A 27,608-nucleotide genomic window follows, 5' to 3' on the forward strand; every position below is an offset into this window, starting at 1 on the left:
TAATGAACATGGAATGTATTTGTCAGACATACACACAAACAAACACACACACACTCTCACACACAAGCACACACACTCAACAAACACACACACACACAGACAAAAGGGTTCTTTAATAAACTGAGTGTATATCGTATCTCTATAGAAGAAAAGTATGGAAGAGTGGATGATGAGGGAGGGATTAGCATACAGGTCTAGAGGATGAGGTCTGCATGACAAGATAAAAAGGTCTAGAGGACGAGATCCAGGATACGTGTACAGTCCTAGAAGATAAAGTCCAGAAAATTAGGTTAAAAGGATTAGGTCTAGAGAATAATTGAATGGTGTCTAAAGGACTGGATGATGTTTATATAATAAAGTCTAAACTAGAGTTTTAGGTCTAGAGAACAAAAGCTCTGAACTTGAAGGATATGGTGTTGGAGATGAGTGTTTAGAACAGGTCTTAAAGATGGCATGTAGAGGATGGGTTCTAGAGGATGGGTTCTAGAGGATAGGTTCTAGAGGATAGGTTCTAGAGGATGGGTGTAGAGATCAAGAGGATGAAGCCAAGTTGAAGGTGGTGTAGAGGATAATCGGATTAGGTCTAATGAATGATTGGATGATGTCTACAGGATGAGTGTGCAGGTCGTCAGGGTGATATTTTAATTTCTAGAGGGTTAGCGGATGAAGTCTAGAAGATTCAAAGCTAAGATAAACCAACCTGCTTCTCCTTGTCTTTCTTCTCTGCCTGTAAGGGTCGGGAGGCAGTGGAATGTTATGCTTGACATTCATATGTTCACACTCACACACATAAACACGCACACACACATACACACGCACACACACAATGAAGGCATATCGACTGAATGTGTGTGTGTGTGTGTGCGCGCATTTGAAGCACAAATTAATCATTCAGCCACAGCGTCAGGGTTTTATGGCAACTGTCAACTAAGGAGCAGACAGAAACCTTCTGACATCACACAAGAAAATACCAGAGGAACACACACCTTTTCCTTTTTCTTGTCAAGCTTTGGAAAAAACAATATAAATGAGATCCAAATGATGAGTAACGAAATAATAAAACAATTAAACAACAACAAAATACATATTTTGAAATAAGACAAGCAGAAACAGGAGAGAGTGAAGAGGTTTGAGGATACAATATAGATGTTTCCTGACGCATACAGTACAGGCCAAAAGTTTGGACACACCTTCTCATTCAATGCGTTTTGTTTATTTTCATGACTATTTACATTGTAGATTCTCACTGAAGGCATCAAAACTATGAATGAACACATGGAATTATGTACTTAATGAAAAAGTGTGAAATAACTGAAAACATGTCTTATATTTTAGATTCCTCAAAGTAGCCACCCTTTGCTTTTTTCCCTTATTAATGGGGTTGGGACCATCAGTTGTGTTGTGCAGATGTCAGGTTGGTACACAGCCAACAGCCCTATTGGACAACTGTTAGAATTAATTTTATGGCAAGAACCAATCAGCAAAGTAAAGAGAAACGAGTGGCTGTCATTACTTTAACAAAAGAAGATCAGTCAGTCCCGGACATTTCTAAAACTTTGAATGTGTCCCCAATTGCAAAAACAATCAAGCGCTACAAAGAAACTGGCTCACATGGGGACCGCCCCAGGAAAGGAAGACCAAGAGTCACCTCTGCTGCTGAGGATAAGTTAATCCGAGTCACCAGCCTCAGAAATCGCAGGTTAACAGCAGCTCAGATTAGAGACCAGTTGAATGCCACACAGAGTTCTAGCAGCAGACACATATCTAGAAAAACTGTTAAGAGGAGACTGTGCGAATCAGGCCTTCATGGTCAAGTAGCTGCTAGGAAACCACTGCTAAGGAGAGGCAACAAGCAGAAGAGATTTGTTTGGGCCAAGAAACACAAGGAATTAGACCAGTGGAAATCTGTGCTTTGGTCTGATGAGATCTTTGGTTCCAACCGCTGTGTCTTTGTGCGATGCAGAAAAGGTGAACGGATGGATTCTACATGCCTGGTTCCCACCGTGAAGCATGGAGGAGGAGGTGTGATGGTGTGGGGGTGCTTTTCTGGTGACACTGTTGGGGATTTATTCAAAATTGAAGGCATACTGAACCAGCTTGGCTACCACAGCATCCTGCAGCGACATGCCATCCCATCCGGTTTGCATTTAGTTGGACCATCATTTATTTTTCAACAGGACAATGACCCCAAACACACCTCCAGGCTGTTTACGGGCTATTTCACCAATAAGGAGAGTGATGGAATGCTGCGCCAGATGACCTGGCCTCAACAGTCACTGGACCTGAACCCAATCGAGATGGTTTGGGGTGAGCTGGACAGCGGAGTGAAGGCAAACGGGCCAAAAAGTGCTAAGCATCTCTGGGAACTCCTTCAAGACTGTTGGAAAACCATTTCAGGTGACTACCTCTTGAAACTCATCAAGAGAATACCAAGAGTGTGCAAAGCAGTAATCTGAGCAAAGGGTGGCTACTTTGAAGAAACTAGAATATAAGACATGTTTTCAGTTATTTCACACTTTTCTGTTAAGTACATAATTCCACATGTGTTCATTCATAGTTTTGATGCCTTCAGTGAGAATCTACAATGTAAATAGTCATGAAAATAAAGGAAACGCATTGAATGAGAAGGTGTGTCTAAACTTTTGGCCTGAACTGTACACACATACTCTTAGATTCAGCCATGGGCAAGGAGGAGTAGCTGCAGGAGTGAGACATATACACATTCAAGACCTAAAGCAACCTAAACAGCTTTTATACCACAACCAAAACCCAACGTTTATACCTCAACCTAAATACAACCTAAACACAGATTTTATACCACAACCAAAACACAACATTTTTGCCTCAACTTAAATACAACCTTAACACAACCTTTATACCGCAACCAAAACACAACATTTATACCTCAACCTAAACACACATCCCTGAATACGAACTGAGCAAATGTAGCACGACTGAACACACAACTGCATTAACAAAGTGTTTCTACCAAAGTCATATCTCCTACACAGGCTACCTTCCATGAGGACTGAGTACTGGGTACAGATGGAGTGAACAGACAAAAAAGACGATATGGAGACGCACAGTTGACAGACTGACAAAACACATCAACATCACAAGGAAACACGTACATGGCTGATCCAGGGAACTATCTACCACTGGGTAACGGCGGCCTTGTGAGCCAACCAACAAACCTTTCTCTCCTCTTTCTCCTTGTTGTCAACCTGAAGAGGAGAGGACGAGGAGAGAAATTACATTTTGGCTCAGTCGATTGCGGGTACACTAAAAGTTCAGGGTCAACACACAAACACATTCAGGGTCAACACACACACACATTCAGATTCAACACACACACACAAACACACACAATAGCAGATGTTGTTGCTGTTGTAGAGAAATGCCGTCTTGGCTCCCGAACCACACAACTAATCACATGAGGTGACTATAACATAAGACCAGACGGAGGTTATCCACAGGAGGCTCAGTCACCTATTTACAAACACAACAGAAAACGGAGTATCACATATCCGTCGGCTAACCCACGCTGGTACAACCCTGCCGGTCCACAGGCCAACCAAAGGACACTTTCACCACACACCTGAATGAAACGGTTACAATGGGGAATGCTGATATGTGGAAGTCAGTACTTTACTCAATGAGAAAAACCATCCTGAGTGCAAACTCATGTTAAGTGTTGGTCCCATGTTTGACGAGAGGAAATAAATGATCCCCAATTGCCTCAATGCACAAAAAGCCTATTTCTCTTGTGAATTCAACAGATCAGGGCCTAAGGAAATACATCGAAATGGACAGATTTCCTTATATAAACTTTAACTCAGTACAACCTCTGAAAGTGTGGTATGTTTTGTCTATATTTTTGTTCAGCGCCCTGTATTTTGTATGCGTTCGTCTGAGGTCAACATTGTGTCGTATCAGAAAAGGCGATTCTCCAACCATGGAGAATGGAGAGAACACTGCAGTGTGGCAGCTGAAAAGCCAGCAGCCTAATGTTTTTCCTGCCTTTACGGGTCTGTTAGAGTGCATGAGTGTCCTCTGTGCTGCCTCTCTGTGACATATGAACCACAGTGACTAAACTCATTAACATCCAGCTGTTTTCATCATTACTAGCAACGAGATGTGTCACCACAGGTTACAGAGTTCTGTTGCAGTTTGTATTATATTTACAGTAATAATAATCATTCTAATATTAATGACATGAATAGCCTCGGGGAGGCTGAAAACCCAGTGAAACTTATATAATATGACATTTAGAGAGGTTACCACTACAGCATTATTATGTCCAATTATATCCTATAATCCCTCTTATCTGTTATCATACCACCTTCAATTATCCCCTCTCCACATCCTACAATTCCCTGCCCCCTTACCTTAGGCTCTGTGAGCTCAGAGAAGAGACTCACCCCTTCTCTCAGGCTCTGTGAGCTCAGAGAAGAGACTCACCCCTTCTCTCAGGCTCTGTGAGCTCAGAGAAGAGACTCACCCCTTCTCTCAGGCTCTGTGAGCTCAGAGAAGAGACTCACCCTTTCTCTCAGGCTCTGTGAGCTCAGAGAAGAGACTCACCCCTTCTCTCAGGCTCTGTGAGCTCAGAGAAGAGACTCACCCCTTCTCTCAGGCTCTGTGAGCTCAGAGAAGAGACTCACCCCTTCTCTCAGGCTCTGTGAGCTCAGAGAAGAGACTCACCCTTTCTCTCAGGCTCTGTGAGCTCAGAGAAGAGACTCACCCTTTCTCTCAGGCTCTGTGAGCTCAGAGAAGAGACTCACCCTTTCTCTCAGGCTCTGTGAGCTCAGAAAAGAGACTCACCCCTTCTCTCAGGCTCTGTGAGCTCAGAGAAGAGACTCACCCTTTCTCTCAGGCTCTGTGAGCTCAGAGAAGAGACTCACCCTTTCTCTCAGGCTCTGTGAGCTCAGAAAAGAGACTCACCCCTTCTCTCAGGCTCTGTGAGCTCAGAGAAGAGGGCTGCAGGCAGTTGAACAAAAAGTGAGGAAAACAAAACTTCTAAATGACCTATCCTCCTTTCACTCCCTCCGCCCGACCGCCGATGAAGCTCCTTTTCCATCATTTCCATTTACCCTCCCTGTGGATTACTCAGAGAACCGCTTTGAAAAGAAGGTGGATGACATTCACATCTCATTTCCATTAGGTTTATTGGTCCCTTACCTGCCGAACACATCTATTAATTAAAACATTCTCCACTGACGTCCGGAACCATCGACAACCGGTCGTCAGGCAAAGCGCCCGCTTCGACCCCCCTCCTACCTCCCCCAGACACTTCCCATTCCCCACTTCCCTAATCAACCATTCCCAGAGTCCCCTCTGATTTCACGAGGGCCAGAGTCACTCCCTGCGATCCTTCACCAATACCTAAGCGTTAGCATTTAACGTTTTGACACTAGCATCATGCTATCCTTCACTATTAGCTTTATTGTAAACTTCTAACATTATCACACTAGCATCCTGCTATCCTTCACTATAGAGTTAACATCTAAAGTTATCTCACTAGCATCCCGGTATCCTTCACTATTACCTCTAACATTATTACACTAGAAAAGCAATGAGCCAAATACAACATTGTTAGATGCACTCACACTAAATTATTCGCTGGCTCCCTGCTAGTCGCTAACGTTGGTCTATTAACAACTCACTTTGGAGTGGAGAGGGAAGAGGAGCTGCTGTAAATCTCTTGAATGGCTAATGAAGATCAGTGAGAGTGGCTTTATTAAACAGTTTGACTGCTGTCACAAACAACTAGCACAGCACACAGTAACAGCAGGGACAGAGTTGTTTGTGTGATAGTGTTTTCATGGTTGTTTTTTGTGTTTCTGCGTGTGCACATTTGGGGATACAGGAGTTTAGACTTTCAGGTTTTACATACAGGGAGAGGGTTTAGTATACAGAGCTGTCTTTTCCCAGAAACCCCCTCACCTCTGAGCCAGCCTCTGAGTCCGAACAGGCAGACTGAGAACAAGATAAGGGAGAAAGGAGGGAAAAATGAAGAGATTAGGAGATCAGAAAGGAGGGTTAAATAATGATAAATCACTAATAAAAATAGAGCGGTATGGGTTCCTTGAAGAGTGTTGAGTTGAGAACCACAATTTTGAGTGGCTAAAAAACGAACAAAGAAAAAGTAACAAAAAAAAGTAATAACACCATGTTCAAAGCTGAATGACGATATGAGATTGCCCTTCTTGTATGAGATTTATTGCGAAAAATTTAAAGAACCCGTTTCATCGGCTAAATCTATGTTCTTAAGCTCAAAACCACCTTTTAATAAAATCAGTTGACGTCTGAAGGTAATGGGCGGACAAGACTGTCCTCAGTTCTATAAATCGGTGCTAATTTCGTATAATCATTGCTCCGCCTAAACTACGATCGCCTGCACCCTTCCCTGCCAAACCTCCAACGGCACTCCTGCCCAGAGACGACACTGCCAGTCCGGGAGAGCAGTTTGTCATTTGGCGATGGTCTTCTTTCCTTCACCTACTTTGCTGCTAAGAAAACACGTTCCAGGGCCCTGAACACTTCTGCTATAGCAGAAATCTACATTTTATTTAAGGGGCTTTAAAAATATATTTTTTATATTGTATTGTATTGCAGTGCACGTCATTTACCTCAGTTATTTAACAATGTTATAAGTAAGTCTGTTATTTAACTATATATATGTGGGTACATTTATCAATATATCTTGGGCCATGTTGGATACAACATTTAGAAACCCATCAATACAAACAAAAGCGCTCAGATATCAGAGACCATATCTTATAATAACCAGTATAAAATGGACCATATCTTATAATAACCAGTATAAAATGGTCTATACAGAGAAATCTACTATATGGCAATAACAGCACAGTCAGCCTTTATCTCTCACCTCTGACTATAGCAGCCCAAAAAGGATCCCAGAAAATTATGAAATAAAAACAGAAAACAGAAAAGTTGTGTCAGTATAAAAGAAGAATATTGAATTGTGACAAAGTCAAACCATCTCATTCAATAATCCATTTTATAGAGTAAAAATTATATTATTCATAAAAGCTAAAAGCTCACACTCAACACACAACATTATCTATAAACTACAAGATCACGGTAAGACAACATATTATAATAACTACTGGACTACTGTAATGACTGAGCTGGAGAGAGTGGTTGCAAGATCCAGACGCAGAGCATCAGGCAGTTTATTTAGCCATGGGTACTACGAAGCAAGGGGCGAGGCAAAAGCAGAGTCAAAGGAAGCAGGCAAAGGGTCAAAACCAGAGTGTCAGAATAGAGGCAAACTATACCAAATCACGGGGCTAAAATCGGAGTAGACAGGAAACACAGCTAAGGTCAGAACACGGGCTATCGATAAGGCTTAACTTCAGAAGTAGACTGCAAACCAAAGGCTCAGTAAAGAATGGAAAAACAGTCAGTCCCTCACAAAGGCTAAGGGGAACTGAACAGAACTAAACAGGGACACAAACCAGACACAGGTGGGGACACAGGTGATCAGAATGATGGTGATTGGGATCTGATGACCGGGGTGCGTTCAGGAGTGGCGGAGCGTGGGGTGCGTTCAGGAGTGGCGGTTTGTGGGGTGCGGTCATGAACGCAGGAGAAAAGCTGTGAATCCAAGCCGGGGGAGGGCGTGACAACTACAAGCTCAAGGTTACACTAAATATTATGCTCTTTACAGAAACATCCTCCAGGTTAAAGATTCACCTTTTACTGCAAAAAATCTGTATTACCTACAACCATGTGACACGTCACTTAAAATGAGTGTGGGGATCCATACCAAGATAACATTTCTAGTTTAACTGCTATAATAGAACTCCCCCCTTGACCTTCCAGTACGACAGTGTTGGGCTAGCGAAACAAGGACTCTGACTAAAACTAAATGATTGAGGAGCAAGAAACTGAAGTATCAATACTATGATCTCAACACACATAATAGGGGTGCTACACAGAAACTACAGGCCTAACATGTAATATTGTTTCATATAAAAACAAGCTTCATTAATGTAAAAAATAAAAAAATAAACATGAACTAAGGCCAGCCAGGAAGATTAATACCAACCATGTCATCCTCCCCCTCATGGTCCGATACAGCCTAGAGAGGACACACACACGCACGCGCACGCACACGCACACACACACACACAACACTGAGCAAAAGGCTGTTCAATTTCCAAAGGAAAATTCATAACGTCATGAGCCTACAGTACTGTTCCCTGTGGTACAATGGCTATGACAGAAGAACAGCAAGATTCTATGCCAGGTAATAGAAACATCTCAGCAGCCTGTGTCCGGTGGACAGACCTACCCCCTCGTCACAGTCCTCATCTTCCTCCTCATCCTCAAGCTTGGGAGAAAAATGTGGAAACCCATTAATCAGTGACATATATTTAATAGTGCCCCTCATGAAAAGGTCATGTTTTTATTAATGTAACGGCGATTCGGGGGGGGGGGGGGGGGGGGCTCAACACTGGGATAAAACGGGGATACTATAACAATCGAACAATAATCTCTATATAGGAGAGGTATTTAGACCCACACGGAACTACAAGGAACTATACATACAAGGAGTCCTTTAAACCTATAAGGGGATATAAAGGAGAGGTCTTCAGACCAACAATGAGATATAAAGGAGAGATCTTCAGACCTACAATGAGATATAAAGGAGAGGTCTTCAGACCAACAATGAGATATAAAGGAGAGGTCTTCAGACCAACAATGAGATATAAAGGAGAGGTCTTCAGACCAACAATGAGATATAAAGGAGAGGTCTTCAGACCTACAATGAGATATAAAGGAGAGGTCTTCAGACCTACAATGAGGTATAAAGGAGAGGTCTTCAGACCAACAATGAGATATAAAGAAGAGGTCTTCAGACCAACAATGAGATATAAAGGAGAGGTCTTCAGACCTACAATGAGATATAAAGGAGAGGTCTTCAGACCTACAATGAGGTATAAAGGAGAGGTCTTCAGACCTACAATGAGATATAAAGGAGAGATCTTCAGACCACCAACAATGAGATATAAAGGAGAGGTCTTCAGACCAACAAGAAGCTATATAAAGGAGAGGTCTTCAAGACTAGAATGTATCAAGTACATAGTAGAAGCGGAGGAGAGCTGGTGGAGAGATGGGCTGAGTTACACCAGCTGATCTCTGGGGAAAGGGTCTGAACATCATATCAGGCAGGATTTACTTGGGAACTGACTTTACTTTGAGGGATACGTATACTGGTGTACTGGTGTAGAGGTAGATCACAGAATGACAAGACAAAGTGCACAGATAAGGAGTTTGGGGTCCAGACACCTGGGGAACAGGTGGAGTCTGAGATAACCTTTGACCTACCATACACTCCTCTTGAGCCATCTGTTGAGACACAGGCGTTGGTCAGTCATGTACATAGGTCACTTAGCAGACATTCTCATCCACAGTCACTCTGAGGAGCACCTTGACTTAGTGCCTTGCTCAACGGCACATCTACAGTTTTTTGCCGCTGGGTCTTGGCTTCTGATTCTAGGGAAACCTTTCTCGCACTAGTTCAAAAAGAAAGACAGCTGACTCAATGTGCTCCAACAAGCACATAGCTATGATCACACATGCGCACGCACACGCCTGCACGCAGGCACACACACACACGCACATGCCTGCGCACACCCCTGTAATCTAGGCCTAGGGTGGTGTGTGTGGTGTGTGTCTCACCTGTTTAGCACCCATACACTCAAACATCTTCTCCAACAGGACTCGCATCTGCTGGATGTTATTCATCAACACGCAAGGCTAGAGACCGGATGAGACATGGAGAGAGAAAGAAGGAAAGACAGAGAGAGAGAGAGAAAGGAGGAATGAAAGGGGGAGCGGGAAAGAGAGGGAGAGAGATACAATGAAAGAGACAGGGTGGCAGAGAGAGAAAATGAAGGCAAATACAGAAGAAGAGTAAGAAAAAGCGGGACGTTTCAGGCTCCAGGAAGATGCATTCACACACTGTAGAGAAGGCTTGGTCCCTCTCAGAAACCAGGTTAGAGTGAATGGAGACTTTTACTCTGATAGGTATATATCCCCCCCTGAAGGGACAGCACTATTCACAGTCGTCCTCGGACGGTAGATGTGTGTGTTCAGTACCCACAATCTTCTCTTTCTGACGGTAGATGTGTGTGTGTGTTCAATACCCACCATCTTCTCTTTCTGACAGTAGATGTGTGTGTTCAGTACCCACAATCTTCTCTTTCTGACGGTAGATGTGTGTGTGTGTTCAATACCCACCATCTTCTCTTTCTGACAGTAGATGTGTGTGTGTGTTCAGTACCCACAATCTTCTCTTTCTGACAGTAGATGTGTGTGTGTTCAGTACCCACAATCTTCTCTTTCTGACAGTAGATGTGTGTGTGTGTGTGTGTGTGTTCACTACCCACAATCATCTCTTTCTGACAGTAGATGTGTGTGTGTGTTCAGTACCCACAATCATCTCTTTATGACAGTAGATGTGTATGTAAACAGTACTCTACTTCTGATGAAAAGTTGTGTGTGTGTGTGTGCAGTACTCACTATCTTCTTCTGAAAGTAGATGAGTGTGTGTCTGAGTGTGTGCACACGTGTGTCTTCTCCGGACAGTAGGTGTGTGTGTGTGTTAGCAATACTCACTATCTTCTCCTTCTGACAGTAGGAGGGGAAGTCCTTAGAGAGGATCGCACAGTACTGCATCAACACCTTGCCAATGGTCTGGAGAGGCAGAGACATAGACCCAGATTACCATACACCCCAAAAGAACAGACTACATGGACCATACCTCACCGTGTTAAAGAGTTTTCCCGTAACTTAGAAATTGCTATATTAAACCCACAACTCTCTCTGTGAAATAGTTGGCCTAAATTAACTCAGGCTGGCTCTCAGTGAAAGATGTTCCCAGTTATACTTATTAAGATGAGAGATCTTAGTGAGAGATTTTCCCTTTGCGAAGTCGAACCCGAAACCAAGCCAAATGACAAGCCAACCTATCCCTCCGCCCTCATCCATCCACGTGATCTCTCCACCCTCATCCATCCCCCCTGATCCTTTTGCCCTCATCCATAAAACATGAGCCTGCTCCTTCCTGTATTAAGTTTGTTTGTTTTCCTCTCGCCTCAGAAGCCCAATTTCTCAGAGCAGTCACTAACTATAGGACCATACACCCCTCTGGCTAGAGAGAGAGAGAGACAGACAGACAGAAAGAGAACAAGGGTAAATTGAATTGAGAGAAAGAGGGAGGGATAGAACGGAGGGAGAAAATTAGAGAGGAGGTTAGAGAGAAATACGACTGGAGGAAAGAGAGCGAGTGAGATGGGGACCTGGAGAGAAAGAGAGAGAGACAGAAGGAGAGAGCAAGTGAAAGACAGCTCAGAGCAATGGCTTGCATTACCCATTCTTATTTAACGAGTTTGCATCGACCCGCCTTTCACACAAACTGTTGACAGCCACCAGTGGCCTTCCCTTCTGAAGACTTATACCAACGCAGCAACTACACCCCGGGTTCAATGCATTGCAGTCAGCAAAAACGCAGTACTATACAACAGTGACCCCGTACCCACACAGCCACGCGAGAAACACCGCTCCTTCAAAGTGCCACCAGCTGTAATTAAATGTCGATAAAATTAATATGCCCCTCTCTCTCTCTCTCTCTGACTCCTCTTTCTTTCCTGGATGAACATTTCATATTTTGTCTTGTGAATTACGCTGTTGACTGTGTATTTATTATGTGGCGTATCTTGTTTTTAACAGTGTCCTGTATTTATTACGCTGTTTGCTTTTGTCAGTTTTGAAAATAAATTACAATTGGTTTCAAAGTGATGATTTAATTTACTTCTCCCTTTATGAGCGAGTGAGGGAGAGTCTGTGCGTGTGTGTGTGTGTACAGGTATGTATGCGTGTGTGTGTGTGTGTGTGTGTGTAACTACCTTGGCAAAGCGTCTGTTATAGTGAGCCTGAACCTTGGGGTCTGGGCAGTCGAGTTTCTTGATAATCTCAAAGCTCTGGTTGAGCTGGGTGAAGATGTCCACAACGGAGCTGGAGAACAGAGCATGTTCAGATGTCTGCTGGAACTGTGACAAGGAGACAGGAAGAGAGGTCTGGTGTCACAGGTCAAGATCTGAAGATCTGATCAGATAAAATTAGTCTGCGGCTCTTCTGGCTCTCTGGCCTTTTCTGAAAGTGTGCACTTGCAGAAATCCCCAGAATGGATATGAAGAAAAATTTTGGCCTACATAAACGTTTCTGCTATTAGCACTTCATTAGTCTAAAACGATGGATTCACAAAGAAGAATGCCGGGGGACAATGAATTCATGGAAGATAAAAGAATGTTCTCTGTGATGTTCTTCTGGTTGGCCGACTTTGGCGTCTCTTACGTCCGCACTTGCCTTGGTCCAGAAAGGTCCCTGACCTTCTTCCGGTACTATCCCCCTTCAACCCCTCAACAGTGTACAAACGTGTGTGTGAACGGGTGCCAAGAAACTGTGCAAACAAGGTGTTGGGTAAGTTTGTTGTGTAGGTAAGTGGGTGAAAGTTAGTTGTGGGTAAGTGAGTTGTGGTGTAAGTGAGTTGTTGGGTATTTGAGTCGTCTGGTAAGTGAGTCATCCGGTAAGTTAGTCGTGTAGTAAGTGAGTTGTCCGGTAAGTTAGTCATCCGGTAGTTAGTCATGTGGTAAGTGAGTTGTCTGGTAAGTGAGTCGTGTGGTAAGTGAGTTGTCTGGTAAGTTAGTCGTGTGGTAAGTGAGTTGTCTGGTAAGTTAGCCATGTGGTAAGTTAGTCGTGTGGTAAGTGAGTTGTCTGATAAGTTAATCGTGTGGTAAGTGAGTTGTCTGGTAAGTTAGCCAAGTGGTAAGTTAGTCGTGTGGTAAGTGAGTTGTCTGGTAAGTTAATCGTGTGGTAAGTGAGTTGTCTGGTAAGTTAGCCATGTGGTAAGTTAGTCGTGTGGTAAGTGAGTTGTCTGGTAAGTTAGTCGTGTGGTAAGTGAGTTGTCTGGTAAGTTAGTCGTGTAGTAAGTGAGTTGTCTGGTAAGTGAGTCGTGTAGTAAGTGAGTTGTCTGGTAAGTTAGTCGTGTAGTAAGTGAGTTGTCTGGTAAATTAGTCGTGTAGTAAGTGAGTTGTCTGGTAAGTTAGTCATGTTGTGAGTGAGTTGTCTGATAAGTGAGTCATGTGGTAAGTGAGTTGTCTGATAAGTGAGTCATGTGGTAAGTGAGTTGTCTGGTAAGTTAGTCGTCCGGTAGTTAGTCGTGTGGTAAGTGAGTTGTCTGATAAGTGAGTCATATGGTAAGTGAGTTGTCTGATAAGTGAGTCATGTGGTAAGTGAGTTGTCTGGTAAGTTAGTCGTGTAGTAAGTGAGTTGTCTGGTAAATTAGTTGTATAGTAAGTGAGTTGTCTGGTAAGTTAGTCGTGAGGTGAGTTGTCTGATAAGTTAGTTGTGGTCTAAGTGAGTCATGTGGTAACTCACCCCTTCTCTCTTGTCTCTCTCTAGAGCTCCATGCATAAATTCCATGGAAACATCCTCATTCTCACCAAGCCACTGAAGGACAAACTGCAAAAACCATCTGAGAAAAGAGAGGAGAAAGAGAAAAAGAAAAGAACAGAGGGAAGGCAAAAGAGGGAATGAAAAGTGAAGGAGAAAAAAAGAGAGGAAGACAGAAATGAGAATGAAAGGTCAAGTCCATGCAGACAGGAAGATCATGTTTTAAAAGATGTGCCATGAGGATGTGAGAGAAGGATTAGACACGATGAGTAAAACAAAAGCATGAGCTAACTCTGTGATTCTCAAACCTACATATAGGGATTCTGATTCAGTTCTGTCTGTGTGTGTTGCAACTCACGCAGAGTATTCAGGTATGGTGTCCTGGAAGGCCGGCAGGTCGGCAACATACTCATTGTAGAGCCACTTGACTTTGAAGTGTAGATTCATGTAGTCAGCACTCTTACAAAGACGGTGCTTCTCATGCTCTGAGGACAGGAACACACACAGATACACACACACACACACACACACACACACAGGTACACAGGTACACACACAAACACATACAGTTAGCCTCGGTCTGGCTGAAATTGGATTAAGGTCAGAAGTGCTTGTCACCTGCTATCCCGATTCATCTGGGCACAGGCCAATGTGTGTGTCTGTTGCAAGGCCACATTACTATAATACTAATACTAATTATTGGTAGCATTATTTAATACTACTACTATTACCACAAATAATAATAATAATTATCATTATTACAGTTTACTGTACACTCCTAGGTGTCTTACAGTCATGAGTGTATATATTCCTTGTGTGTTTGTGCACGTGTGTTTCTCTGAGAGACTTTGGATATTCTGGCTACTACACCACATGATACATATTCCTGTTTGCTGTGTTTTGACTGTTCAGTCCAAGAGAGGTTAGTGGCCAACAGAACAAACTGAGAACAACTGAAGTGCACACACACACACACACACACACACACACACACACACACACACACACACACAGGGTGTCTTACCAGCATAAAAGTCTAGTTTGCGGATGTGGATTGTTTTGGGCGCTGAGATGGCAACACAAATAAGATACAAACAAAAGAAGAATGTGAGGGAGAGAGAGTGCAGGAGAGAACAAGCAACAAGGGCGGGAGAGAGAAAGTGCAAAAGGGAGCAGAGAATAGATGAATTAATGATGGAAAAACTGTCAGGAAAGATTGAATGATAGATGATGAAAGAAGAAGACAGAGGTATGTTTTCTACAGTTGTCAGTAAGGCTGAGTCATTGTAAGTTAGTCGCTGTCTCTGCGGAAACAGTCAGCTTTAGTAAAGAAAAAGTACAAGTGAACTGGTAAAATACGTCTCTAAAGATAGAAAACAACATCCTTCTCAGTTGCTAAGGTCATGGAGTATTTTAAAACTTTAAATATTGTTGTTGTTTTCTTTTTCTTTTTTTTGAGGGGGAGGGGGGCGTCGCCATGACTAAAGGCCTAAAGAACCAAGGGTCCCATTAAACTGAAGGCAAGTTAATGTTACTTGTGAGATGGTTCTATCAAGAGACAAGTTAACAGTAAACTAAGGACAAGCTTATGTTACTTGGGAGGGATGGAAATCCTCGGGGGGGCCGTCCTGGGAAAAACAATGATTTGTTCCCCCCAATAGATCACTGTAAACATAACTAGGTCATTTAAATAATATTAATAAGACGCAATGTCCCCTCTGAAGTTGATATCAGATTTCTGCCACCTGCTTGGGAGATGGTTAACAGTAAACTAAGGACAAGCTAATATTACATGGTATGTTGTACAGCTGTTACACAGTTACACAGTGACTGTAGATAGGGCTGTTACACAATGTTACACAGCTCTACAGAGAACCATGGTAACATTGGACATGTCATCCCCCGTGAATTATGCAGCACCTTCCCTTGGGTGAACTAAGATATTGCGTGTGACAATAACAAAGTTCATTGGGTTAATCTAGTGCCCACTTCTGGGCAATCAGGGTCATTTAGTTAATACCCAATCACACTGGCAAATAGTCTCATCAGAACCAGTCGTGTCTGAGATATTGTGCATGATGAATGTTCCACTGATTGTCACAGTTATATAAATATCTTACTAACAAAAAGGAAATCGATATTTCGAGTAGTTGTGTAAGTGCAAGACCCCCAAAATACAGCATTATTGTTGCACTGGAAAGGCTTTTCTAAATGTACAATACAACAATGGTGACTTTGGCATCGCCCCAACCATCGGCTCAGTCCACACATCTCAAACACAAGGGCCGTTCTGCCACAGTTCTACGGTGTCTTTGAAAGGTATTCAGACCCTGTCACTTCCTCCACATTTTGTTCTGTTATGGACACAATTTCTAATTGATTAAGATACTTTTTTATGCCATCCACCTAGACACAACATTTCATAATAAAAGCAGAAAACAAGGTAACTTATAAAAAAGAATTCAGACCCTTTGCCAATTCACTCCATATTCAGCTCAGATGTACCCGTGTCTTTTGACCATCCTTCAGATGTCTCTAGAAATTGATTGTAACTTAATTGGAGTCTGTCCAACATAGGGAAGGGACCAAGAAGCCAAAGGTCACACTAACAAAGCTTCTGTAGAAATGGGAGAATCTCCCAGGAGAACAACCATCTCTGTAGCTCCCCATCATTTAGGTCTTTATAGTAGAGTGGCTAGATGAAAGCCACTTCTGAGTAAAAGGTATCTGACATGCCACCTGAAGGATTCAGAGTATCAGGAAACATATTCTCTATTAGGCATGAATGCCAAGCACTGTGCCTGGTGATAACAAGGCACCGCTCTTCACCTGACTGATATCAGCATGGATTGGGAGACTGGTCAGAATTGAAGGAGGGATGAATGGAGCAAAATACAGAAAGGTCCTTGAAAGAAGATGAATCTTTCAATACAGTAACAATTTCAAGCACACAGTGAAGACAATGCGTCGATGGCTTCGGGGACAAGTCTGTGAATGTCCTAGAGTGGCCCAGCCAAATCTGAGACATGAATGAACACCAGAACATCTGTAAGGAGACCTGAAGACTGCAGTTCACTAATGCTCACTACCAAATTTGACAGGGGTTGAGAGAAACATGTTTTCGCTTTGTCACTACGGGGTATTGTGTGTAGATGATGGCAAAAATATTACTTCCTCACTTCTACATGAAGTCTATAACACAACATAACATGATGTGGAGAAAGTGAGGGTGTCTGAATACTTTCCGAAATCAAATTGAACCAGCAACTACACCTCCCGAAGCAGTGTTCATCTCAGGAAAAAAAGACCAAACAGAATATCAGGATATGCAGGAAAAACAATTACACTATTAAAATAACTGAATTATTATCAAAGACAGAAATGACCGTGGGGTACAAGAAACCGGACAGGCAGCAACACGACGACTATGCTAACCAGGAGTACTAAATGAGCAACTAGCGTTGACCAACAACATCTAACAAGTGAGGTATTGGATAACCTATGACCTCACCATGGTTCCAGTGGTAGTGGTCGATGTTATCTAAGACTGAAAGAAATGGACAACCGGGGAGGAGGAAGAACGGGAAGAAAGAAGAGTGGAGATGAGGATGAGACAAAGATGAATAAAACAGGATGTCTGGCTGACATGTGCACTGGAAAACACACGCACACACACACGCACACACACACACACCCTTACCTTCCAGGGCGTACTTCATATCTTGAGCAAACAGCGTCCACATGACCTCTGCACTGACCTTCCCCACGTTGAGCTCCTGGGGAAACCTATAAACACAGGAGTCAGAGTTCAGGGGTCAGTCTGTCTGTTTCTGTGTGTGTTTGTGTGTGTGTGTCCGGTGTGTACTAACTGGTTGATGATGGGTGTGTAGGAGTTCTTGTCCTCTTCTATGATGGACACAATGAGGGTGATGAGTTTGGGCCAGAAGTCCAGGTTGTGAATAGTTGGGCCGGTCTCTTCAGGCTCCTTCACTTCTTCCTGCTCTTCCTCTACCTCCTCCTCTTCTTCTTCCTCTTCTTCCTCCACTTTTTCTTCCTCAGCTCCCTCCTCCTCCCCCTCATTCTTCTCAGTCTTCTCTTTCTTCTTCTTCTTCTTCACCATCTTCTTTTCTGTCTTGGGCTGTGGGACAAAGAACAGAGCTTCTAATACTGGTCCCACACACAAAGTATAGCAGCTCTCAGTTAAAAACAGGGCAAAGCTTAATAATAACTGATTTGAATGTAAAAGAAGAGGTAAAAGGAGAAGAAAAGTAGTAGAGTTGGTAGAGTTAAAAAAATAGTAGAACTAATAGTAGAAGCAAAGCAGTAGAATTAATAGAAGAAGAAAGCAGTAAAAGGGGAAGAACAAAATATGAAGTAGATGAATTATTAGTAAAAGAAGAAAAGCAGTGGATGAAAATAATAAAAGTAGTAGAAGTAGAGGAAGAAGAATACTCACAGGCTCCACGGCAGGTTGGAACTGCCTCATATAGAGCTCGGTACAGTTGTTGAAGATGTATTCGTAAGTGGAGTTACCACAGGCCTTCACGCAATCTTTCACCACATGGGCTGCCCTGGGGGGGTTCTGGAGCTCCAGCACCTGAACACACAGTGCAGAAAGACAGTCAGGAAGACAGACAGACAGGTCCAGCACCTGAACACACGGTGCAGAAAGACAGTCAGGAAGACAGACAGACACACACAGACAGAGAGGTCCAGCACCGGAACACATGGTGCAGAGAGACAGTCAGGAAGATAGACAGGCACACACACACACAGACAGGTCCAGCACCTGAACACACAGTGCAGAGAGACAGTCAGGAAGACAGACAGACACACACACAGACAGGTCCAGCACCTGAACACTTGGTGCAGAGAGACAGTCAAGAAGATAGACAGAAACACACACAGACAGACAGACAGACAGGTCCAGCACCTGAACACTTGGTGCAGAGAGACAGTCAGGAAGACAGACACACACAGACAGACAGGTCCAGCACCTGAACACACAGTGTAGAGAGTCAGGAAGACAGACAGACACACACAGACAGATAGGTCCAGCACCGGAACACACAGTGCAGAGAGACAGTCAGGAAGACAGACAGACACACACACACACACACACACAGACAGGTCCAGCACCTGAACACATGGTGCAGAGAGACAGTCAGGAAGACAGACAGAAACACACACTGACAGACAGGGCCAGCACTTGAACTCACAGTGCAGAGAGACAGTCAGGAAGACAGACAGACAAAGACAGACAGACACACACAGACAGACAGGTCCAGCACCTGAACACACGGTGCAGAGAGACAGTCAGGAAGACAGACAGACAGACACACACAGACAGGTCCAGCACCTGAACACAGGGTGCAGAGAGACAGTCAGGAAGACAGACAGGCACACACACACAGACAGATCCAGCACCTGAACACAGGGTGCAGAGAGACAGACAGGAAGACAGACAGACAGACAGACAGACAGACAGACAAACACACACAAAGACAGACAGGGCCAGCACCTGAACACACGGTGCAGAGAGACAGGAAGAAAGACAGCCACAGACAGACAGACAGGTCCAACACCTGGACACAGAGCAGAGAGACAGTCAGGAAGACAGACAGAAACACACACAGACAGACAGACAGACAGGTCCAGCACCTGAACACATGGTGCAGAGAGACAGTCAGGAAGACAGACACACACAGACAGACAGGTCCAGCACCTGAACACACAGTGTAGAGAGTCAGGAAGACAGACAGACACACACAGACGGATAGGTCCAGCACCGGAACACACAGTGCAGAGAGACAGTCAGGAAGACAGACAGACACACACACACACACAGACAGGTCCAGCACCTGAACACATGGTGCAGAGAGACAGTCAGGAAGACAGACAGAAACACACACTGACAGACAGGGCCAGCACTTGAACTCACAGTGCAGAGAGACAGTCAGGAAGACAGACAGACAAAGACAGACAGACACACACAGACAGACAGGTCCAGCACCTGAACACACGGTGCAGAGAGACAGTCAGGAAGACAGACAGACAGACACACACAGACAGGTCCAGCACCTGAACACAGGGTGCAGAGAGACAGTCAGGAAGACAGACAGGCACACACACACAGACAGATCCAGCACCTGAACACAGGGTGCAGAGAGACAGACAGGAAGACAGACAGACAGACAGACAAACACACACAAAGACAGACAGGGCCAGCACCTGAACACACGGTGCAGAGAGACAGGAAGAAAGACAGACAAAGACAGACAGACAGATCCAACACCTGGACACAGAGCAGAAAGACAGTCAGAAAGATAGACATACACAGACAGACAGCCAGATATAGTTCAAACACCTGGAAACATGGGGCACAGAGACTGTCAGAAAGACAGACCCAAATAAAGAGAGAAAGAAGGACAGACAATCGTCATTACAGTAAAACACAGATGATCAGATGATCAATTGTTTGGTCGTTAGGCGAGATTGAAATAGATTTTTATGGTACTATTTAATCCAATAATCCACTGCTTTATGGACAAATATGTACTGAATTGCATTTGGATGGTACTGAGAGAGCTCAAAGGGATAGCCTCTATGCAAGAGTGGTGTGTGTGTGTGTGTGTGTGTGTGTGTACTGTGGTGAAAAAGCACATGTTCCCTGTCAGACTTTTTGCAATTATAGAACATTTTTCACATTAATTTTGTCCAAATCTTTTATTGGGTTGTAGTTATATTTAGATAGGGTCTGAGAAAGAGATTGAGTGTATTGATTGTTTATTGTGGTGAGTAATCAAACCTGCAATCTTCAGGTGCAAAGAAGTTGTAACCTGAACCACTGGAACCACTGGAAACAATCAGGTCTGATTTGGGCCAGCCCTGCCCAACATACCTCTGAATAATGTAGGGTTCAAACCACCTCACGCAAGGACCAAAATACATACCTGAACACCACCAGAAAACAGCTATTTAATATATATCAAGAAAGGGGTTACAAAGCTATTCCTAAAGTTCTGGGGTCTCACCCAACAACAGAGCCACAGATGGTACCTGACATGGGCAGTTCATACTCAAAGACCCGTAAAAGCAGTGGTTCTGCATGGAGGTGTCAAACTTCACGGCACTGTGACAGACTGATCAATAACTACAGGAGGTGCTTGGATGCAGTCATGGCTACTGAAGGTGGAATAACCAGTTTGAGTCTAATGGAGCGATTTCTTTTTCAAACGGGGGCCTTAAGTGTTGCAGAACTAAATAAATATCTGTTCCGTTTTATCTTACAATCAGTGACAAACATCTGCATAAAAGTTGACATAAAAAAGATTCCTATGAACATTAACGTATACAGTACAGTCTGTATGTAAATGTGTGTAAAGTATGTGTCTGTATGTAAATGTGTGTAAAGTATGTGTCTGTATGTAAATGTGTGTAAAGTATGTGTCTGTATGTAAATGTGTGTGTCTGTGGAGTTTGTCCACCTTTAGTCTGAAGAAGGTGATGCTGGTGAGCAGATCCACAGTGGACTTCAGGTCCTGTAGACGAGCCTTGCTGCTGGCTGGGAAGTTATTCTAATGGGTAGAGAAGGAAAAAAGGGAAAGAAAGAAGGGAAGACGAGAAGGGAAGACGAGAAGGGAAGAAGACAAGGAAAGGAGAAGAAAAGAGGGGAAAATGTGGGTGGGAGGTGAGGTAGGGATGGAAGGAGGAGAGATGGAGAGAAGGCAGACAAATTAGAGAGGAGAGAGGGAGAGAATGAGAGAGGGAGAGAATGAGAGAGGGAGAGAAGGAGAGAGAGGGACAGAGGAATAGGCTAGGGACAGATACATATTAAAAATTGCACATAATTCATGGCGTACCCCGATTGGCTTAGAGCTGAAGGGCCTATCCTGATTGGATATTCTATCACATTACCAGAGCAGTGTGGTGGGTGACAGCAGTCATTGCCACTACCTTCCTGAGAATGTGGGACACCGGAATGAAGGGGGGGATGTAGAAGGCTTACTCTGTACGTGGACAGGTCAATACGAAGAGAGTTGTGCAGCTGATCCAGGAGCTTAACAAAACGGTCCTTCTGTGTTAGGGGAACAAGGCAGAGAGAGAGAGACAGAGAGGAAAGGAGAGGGAGGAGAGAGAACAGAGAGGAGAATAGAATGTATGAGATTAATGTATAGCGTGACTTTGTTCACAGGGGACACTTGTACAGACACCCAAATGCCGTCCAAGCTCATGAGTATCTGCCTAAGCTGTTAAAGAGTTGGCATGATGGATTGGTGTGTGTGTGCGCGTGCTTGTGCATGTGTGTGTCGAAAACAATGGACAAACCGTAATGGAGATTAAAGGAGAGAAAGGATTAGTGGAGGATAGGGGGAGACAGCAAATGAGAGAAGGAAAAAGGAGATGTGGAGGAGGAAACAGGAGGAGTAGAGACCAGGAGAAAGGAAGAGGAGAGTTATTAGAGGATAGGTGAAGAGAGGACAGGACACATTCATCTAGATTTATAGGTGGTATTGAATATTGAGCTGTCACTACGGATACTTTAATATCCTAATAGAGGCCCACACCCACACACACACCGACACCCACACACACACCGACACCCACACACACACCGACACCCACACACACACACCTCTGTGAGTGGATAGTACAGAAGCCAACCCCCCCCCCACCCCCCCACCCCTCACCTTCAGACAGAGATAATAGTTTTGTTCTGGTTCCAGCTATAAGGGCCCACTGTCCTTCCCCACGGCTAATGGACAGATTCCTCAGTCTTCCTGGGACTGTAGTAAAAGGTGTGCCCTGTCTGTGTGTGATCGTGTTTAGTTTGTGTCAGTATGTCAGCGTTTGTGTGCCGGTATGTGCGTGGATGTGTGTGTGTTTTCTATCTACAGTGTGCCCCAGTCCCATCAGCCAGCTAATCTAACCCGGACTCCCTGTCAAATCAATTCCACTTTTTAGAACGCTAAAGTTTCTAACCTACATTATCAGGATAGAAACCTGTCAGAACGCTAAAGGCTCTAACCTACATTATCAGGATAGAAACCTGTCAGAACGCTAAAGGTTCTAGCCTACATTATAAGAATACATGTCTCAAAGTTAATATTCAAACAGAATACTGCTGCCACCCAATCCCATACATATCCACACACACAGATGCACACCCACACACTCTTGCTCTCTGTGCCAAATAGCCATGTGATTGCAAGTAGAGGGTAACATAAAAGAGGACCCTGCTGTTTTTTGGAGACCATTCCATAAGTATGATGTCTTTACCTAACACTGTTGAGGTTACGGGGTCAACACAGTCAGACATCCCGGAGAACGGGTCTGACAGCCTGTACCTCTTAAGGTCAACACAGTCAGACATCCCGGAGAACGGGTCTGACAGCCTGTACCTCTTAAGGTCAACACAGTCAGACATCCCGGAGAACGGGTCTGACAGCCTGCACCTCTGAAGGTCAACACAGTCAGACATCCCGGAGAACGGGTCTGACAGCCTGCACCTCTGAAGGTCAACACAGTCAGACATCCCGGAGAACGGGTCTGACAGCCTGTACCTCTTAAGGTCATCACAGTCAGACATCCCGGAGAACGGGTCTGACAGCCTGTACCTCTGAAGGTCAACACAGTCAGACATCCCGGAGAACGGGTCTGACAGCCTGTACCTCTGAAGGTCAACATAGTCAAGACATCCCGGAGAATGGGTCTGACAGCCTGTACCTCTTAAGGTCAACAAAGTCAGACATCCCGGAGAATGGGTCTGACAGCCTGTACCTCTGGAGGTCAACGCAGTCAGACATCCCGGAGAACGGGTCTGACAGCCTGTACCTCTGGAGGTCAACGCAGTCAGACATCCAGGAGAACGGGTCTGACACCTGCACCTCTGGAGGTCAACGCAGTCAGACATCCCGGAGAACGGGTCTGACAGCCTGTATATCTGAAGGTCAACACAGTCAGACATCCCAGAGAACGGGTCTGACAGCCTGCATCTATAAAGGTCAACACAGTCAGTAAGTATGGAGGTAGGTTATTCAAGATGGCTTTATGAACTGAAATGTGTGCAACGCGTCGGCTGAGACTATAAAGTTGGCTGCTGATGCTGGGGGCTGTCATGTTTCCTGAACGCTTCCTGCACCAACAAAGCAAAAGGCACTTTGTTAAATTGCTTCCAGTGGATTCAATAAAAATATGTCTCTTTTTTAAGCCATTATGTGCTTTATTGAGAGAGACAGGGTAAGATAGAGGAGAGAGTGTCTGCCGAAAATGGTCTGGATTCAAACCCAAGGCGCGGCGGTATGTGTCCCAGAGGCAGCGGCCTAGAGTAACAAACGCACAGCAACTTACAACACAACACTTCTTCTAGTCAAACGTCGGAATGTACCGTGTCCACATCTAAATGTTCCGATCGGGCAGGTTTAGACTTACTGGGTCAGGATACATCATCCATGTTACCCCTGCCTCCATTACAAAACTCCACAAGCCTCCACAACACATCCTCTGAAAACTCCCACGCCAACATCCTCTAGAGACACCCCAACACCCCAATATCCCTTGAGGAACCAGGACCCCCAACAGCCCCTGGAGACACCCTGACCCCCCAACATCCCTGGAGACACCCCGACCCCCCAACATCCCCTGGAGACACCCCGACCCCCCAACATCCCCTGGAGACACCCCGACCCCCCAACATCCCCTGGAGACACCCCGACCCCCCAACGTCCCTGGAGACACCGCGACCCCCCAACATCCCTGGAGACACCCGACCCCCCAACATCCCCGGAGACACCCCGACCCCCCAACATCCCCGGAGACCCCCCGACCCCCCAACATCCCCTGGAGACACCCCAACCCCCCAACATCCCTGGAGACACCCCAACCCCCCAACATCCCCTATTATCGTCAACACCTGCATAAGGCCATCCCAAGCAAATTTCATTGGGTTAACCTGTTTTGAGACGTTACTGAAAAGAGAAAATATCCCTTTGCAACAAAAATCCTACAGGTGTTTCCCAGGCCTAGCGACAAGCCCAGCCTGGTTCAACACTAGAACCACCAGGCCTTTTTGAACCCCATGTAACCGCCAGAGCCTAACACCGTTTGGTGTCATTAGCATACGATTCGTCCCTATCAGCATGGACATCCTCCTCTGCAGCATCACCATCCAGTCAGAGCATCAGTTCATCTACTGGGTCGTCATCAAACTATATAGAATATTCTAAAAGAAATTATGAAATACAGAATTTGTTTGTTTTAAATGGTTAATGAATTTGAAAAATACAAGAATGTGTTTGTATTGAATGTCTCATCATACAAAAAAAACGACTAAAAAAGAATACATAGAAAAAGAAGAGGTCCCGAAATGAATAGGCTGTGAACGGCCCGTCTTTGCAGGTCTCTCCCGCGGGATGAAGTGGGGCTATCCAGATGATTTCAACGCCAAAGCATAGCTCTAGTCGCCTAGATTATTGGCATATAAGAGCTTTCTACAGGTGACATGAATATGTTATCGAAAAACCGGGAGGAGTTTTTCTTAAAAAAAGATAGAAACAAGATATCGTTGGAATTTAGTTTTGTGAATAATTTTTTAGCCTCATACAAAATATGAATCTTCAGTAAAATAAGCAGAGAAAATTTAAAGAGACGATAGGATGTGTGGGCAATTTAGTTTCTCTTTCCCTCCTAAAATAATGTAGATTTTAATTTTCAATTTACATTTTATGAATTACCCTACACAATAAGCTATTGAAAACAGTTACACTTGGTAAGTAGCCTATATCATTTGTATTATGTTTCAGTAATAGCCTAATTAACTTTTCATTCACCTGGGAGCGTCGCACATTCATCCACTGACGTCATGCATTCAGTGAGGGGTGATTAGCGCCTGGGTACCATTTGGGTACCAATGCTAAGTGGCGTGGGCTATTGGTGGATTAAGTAGGAAAACAGGGCAAACAAAACATGTAAATCGTCTCTAAATCCTTTCTGTTCGTCAGTTTAGAATTCGGACAATGGAACAATGTAATACACGCCAATTTAGGAAAAGCAATGGAAGAAGGAGGGTGTAGCTTTTCAAAATTTTATTTTTATTACAAACTCAAACGCCGTAGGCATTTGGCGGTTCTAGTGTTAAGAGGCTAGCTTCTGCTTAATCCACATGCTTTTTGTAGGAAAATTAATGTGTATTTTTAAAAAAAACATTAATGATTTAACAAAACAATGATCAGAAATGACAGGTAAATGGTTTCAAGGCTGCAGCCAGTACATTTTTCTTTTTTTTATTGCCAGAATGGAAGAAGCTTAGAAGTGCAGCACCCACCTACACACACACACACACACACACACGCGCACACACACGCACGCACGCACGCGCACGCACACAACACAACACAGCCTCCATCAGTGGGCCAATCCAGAAACCTAAATTATGAGAGCGAAGAAAAGATGAACGGATCAATATTATCCATCTATCTTCAGACAGATAAGGATCGAAGGACAGATTCATCAGACAGAAAGGGATGGACAGACGGAGGTAAAGAAAACAGAGGGAGAAAAAGAGAAAAAAATAGAGAGATAGAGGTAGAAGTACAGGGGGACAGAAAATGGAGAGAGAAAGAAGGTGGTGTAGAGGGAGAGAAAGAGTCTGCTGAAAAATTGAGAAAGAAAGGAATCCTACCCAGGAAAGACAGACTAACACCGTCACCAGCCACTATTAACCTTCACCAGCCTCCATTAGCCTTCACCAGCCTCCATTAGCCTTCACCAGCCACCATTAAACGTCACCATTCTCCATTAACCGTCACCAGCCTCCATTAACCGTCACCAGCCTCCATTTACCGTCACCAGCCTCCATTAGCCTTCACCAGCCTCCATTAGACTTCAACAGACTCCATTAGACTTCAACAGACTCCATTAGACTTCACCAGCCTCCATTAGACTTCACCAGCCTCCATTAGACTTCACCAGCCACCATTAACCATCACCAGCCTCCATTAGCCTTCACCAGCCTCCATTAGTCATCACCAGCCTCCATTAGACTTCACCAGCCTCCATTAGACTTCACCAGCCTCCATTAACCGTCACCAGTCTCCATTAGACTTCACCAGCCACCATTAACCATCACCAGCCTCCATTAGCCTTCACCAGCCTCCATTAGCTTTCACCAGCCTCCATTAGCTTTCACCAGACTCCATTAACCATCACCAGCCTCCATTAACTGTCACCAGCCACCATTAACCATCACCAGCATCCAATACCCTCCGCCAGCCTTCACTAACCTTCACTAATATTCACCAGCCTACACTAGGCTTCACTAGGCTTCACTAGGCTATATCAACTTTCACCAGCCTCCACTAATTTTCACCAAACCCCACCAGCCTCTCCTAGTCTTCACTAGGCTCCACTAGCCTTCACCAGCCTCTCCTAGTCTTCACTAGCCTTCACCAGCCTCTCCTAGTCTTCACTAGTCTTCACCAGCCTCTCCTAGTCTCCACTAGCCTTCACCAGCCTCTCCTAGTCTTCACTAGTCTTCACCAGCCTCTCCTAGACTTCCCCAGTCTCCACCAGCCTGAGAGAGATTTGTCTGTTTCTAGGCCCCCCAGATACGTTTAACTAAATGCCTCTACCTGCCTATGTGGCGACCCACTCCTCAACGGGGAAATCAAGGAAAAACCTGGCCACTACAGTCTGTAGCTAACCCTGATTGGACAACCAACCTGACAACATGCTGTAGTCTATCTTCAGTCAGTAGGGAAACGTGCAGGTTCTCTCCAAACTGGAAATGTAGGAATAGAGGTCCATCTCCACAGCGAGTCCCCAGGCCCATTACACTGAGTACACGCTGCCAGCCGCCAGCCAGCTGCCCATAAATCACCTCCATCTGACTGCGACTGGCAGCGCACAGAGCCGGCGGGGAGCCGAAATGGGACATCCGTCTCGGTTGCAGTGGCACTACTAGTGCTTTTGGCCGGAGTCCCAATGGCCATTTAGGCCGGCCCCTGGCTGAGGATGGGCCCTCTCATTTGGCAGAGACCAGGACAGCATTCAAGACACGTCTCAGAGTGTGAGGGCTGGAGGACGGTAGGGGGAGGGGTAGGGGGAGGAGCCGAGGCAGTTCTGTC

The 27,608-nt window shown here is 44.6% G+C and overlaps 1 protein-coding gene across 2 annotated transcripts in view; it reads right to left on the reverse strand.

Moving 5' to 3' along the window:
* The window catches only part of LOC105014530 (protein unc-13 homolog B), a 160,375-nt gene that overhangs the window by 9,527 nt on the left and 123,240 nt on the right, over positions 1-27,608 (reverse strand). Inside the window, exons 1-17 of one of the 2 annotated variants that reach the window (XM_034296331.1) lie at positions 17,355-17,553; positions 17,186-17,271; positions 16,997-17,032; positions 14,510-14,551; positions 13,844-13,970; positions 13,471-13,567; positions 11,940-12,083; positions 10,651-10,728; positions 9,712-9,789; positions 9,358-9,378; positions 8,321-8,359; positions 8,075-8,107; positions 6,890-6,895; positions 5,944-5,976; positions 3,195-3,224; positions 987-1,007; positions 701-727 (exon numbers count right to left, since the gene is read on the reverse strand). In XM_034296331.1, coding sequence (XP_034152222.1) covers positions 701-727; positions 987-1,007; positions 3,195-3,224; positions 5,944-5,976; positions 6,890-6,895; positions 8,075-8,107; positions 8,321-8,359; positions 9,358-9,378; positions 9,712-9,789; positions 10,651-10,728; positions 11,940-12,083; positions 13,471-13,567; positions 13,844-13,970; positions 14,510-14,551; positions 16,997-17,032; positions 17,186-17,228 — 855 coding nt within the window. In that variant the 5' untranslated portion in view covers positions 17,229-17,271; positions 17,355-17,553. Of the gene's footprint in view, positions 1-700; positions 728-986; positions 1,008-3,194; positions 3,225-5,943; positions 5,977-6,889; positions 6,896-8,074; positions 8,108-8,320; positions 8,360-9,357; positions 9,379-9,711; positions 9,790-10,650; positions 10,729-11,939; positions 12,084-13,470; positions 13,568-13,843; positions 13,971-14,509; positions 14,552-16,996; positions 17,033-17,185; positions 17,272-17,354; positions 17,554-17,941; positions 18,083-20,972; positions 21,063-21,493; positions 21,563-27,608 lie in introns of those variants that run through there. The other variant, XM_034296332.1, reaches the window with a different exon arrangement.

The sequence above is a fragment of the Esox lucius genome, chromosome 13 (assembly GCF_011004845.1).
Source record: "Esox lucius isolate fEsoLuc1 chromosome 13, fEsoLuc1.pri, whole genome shotgun sequence".
In the NCBI taxonomy this organism is placed as follows: Eukaryota; Metazoa; Chordata; class Actinopteri; order Esociformes; family Esocidae; genus Esox; species Esox lucius.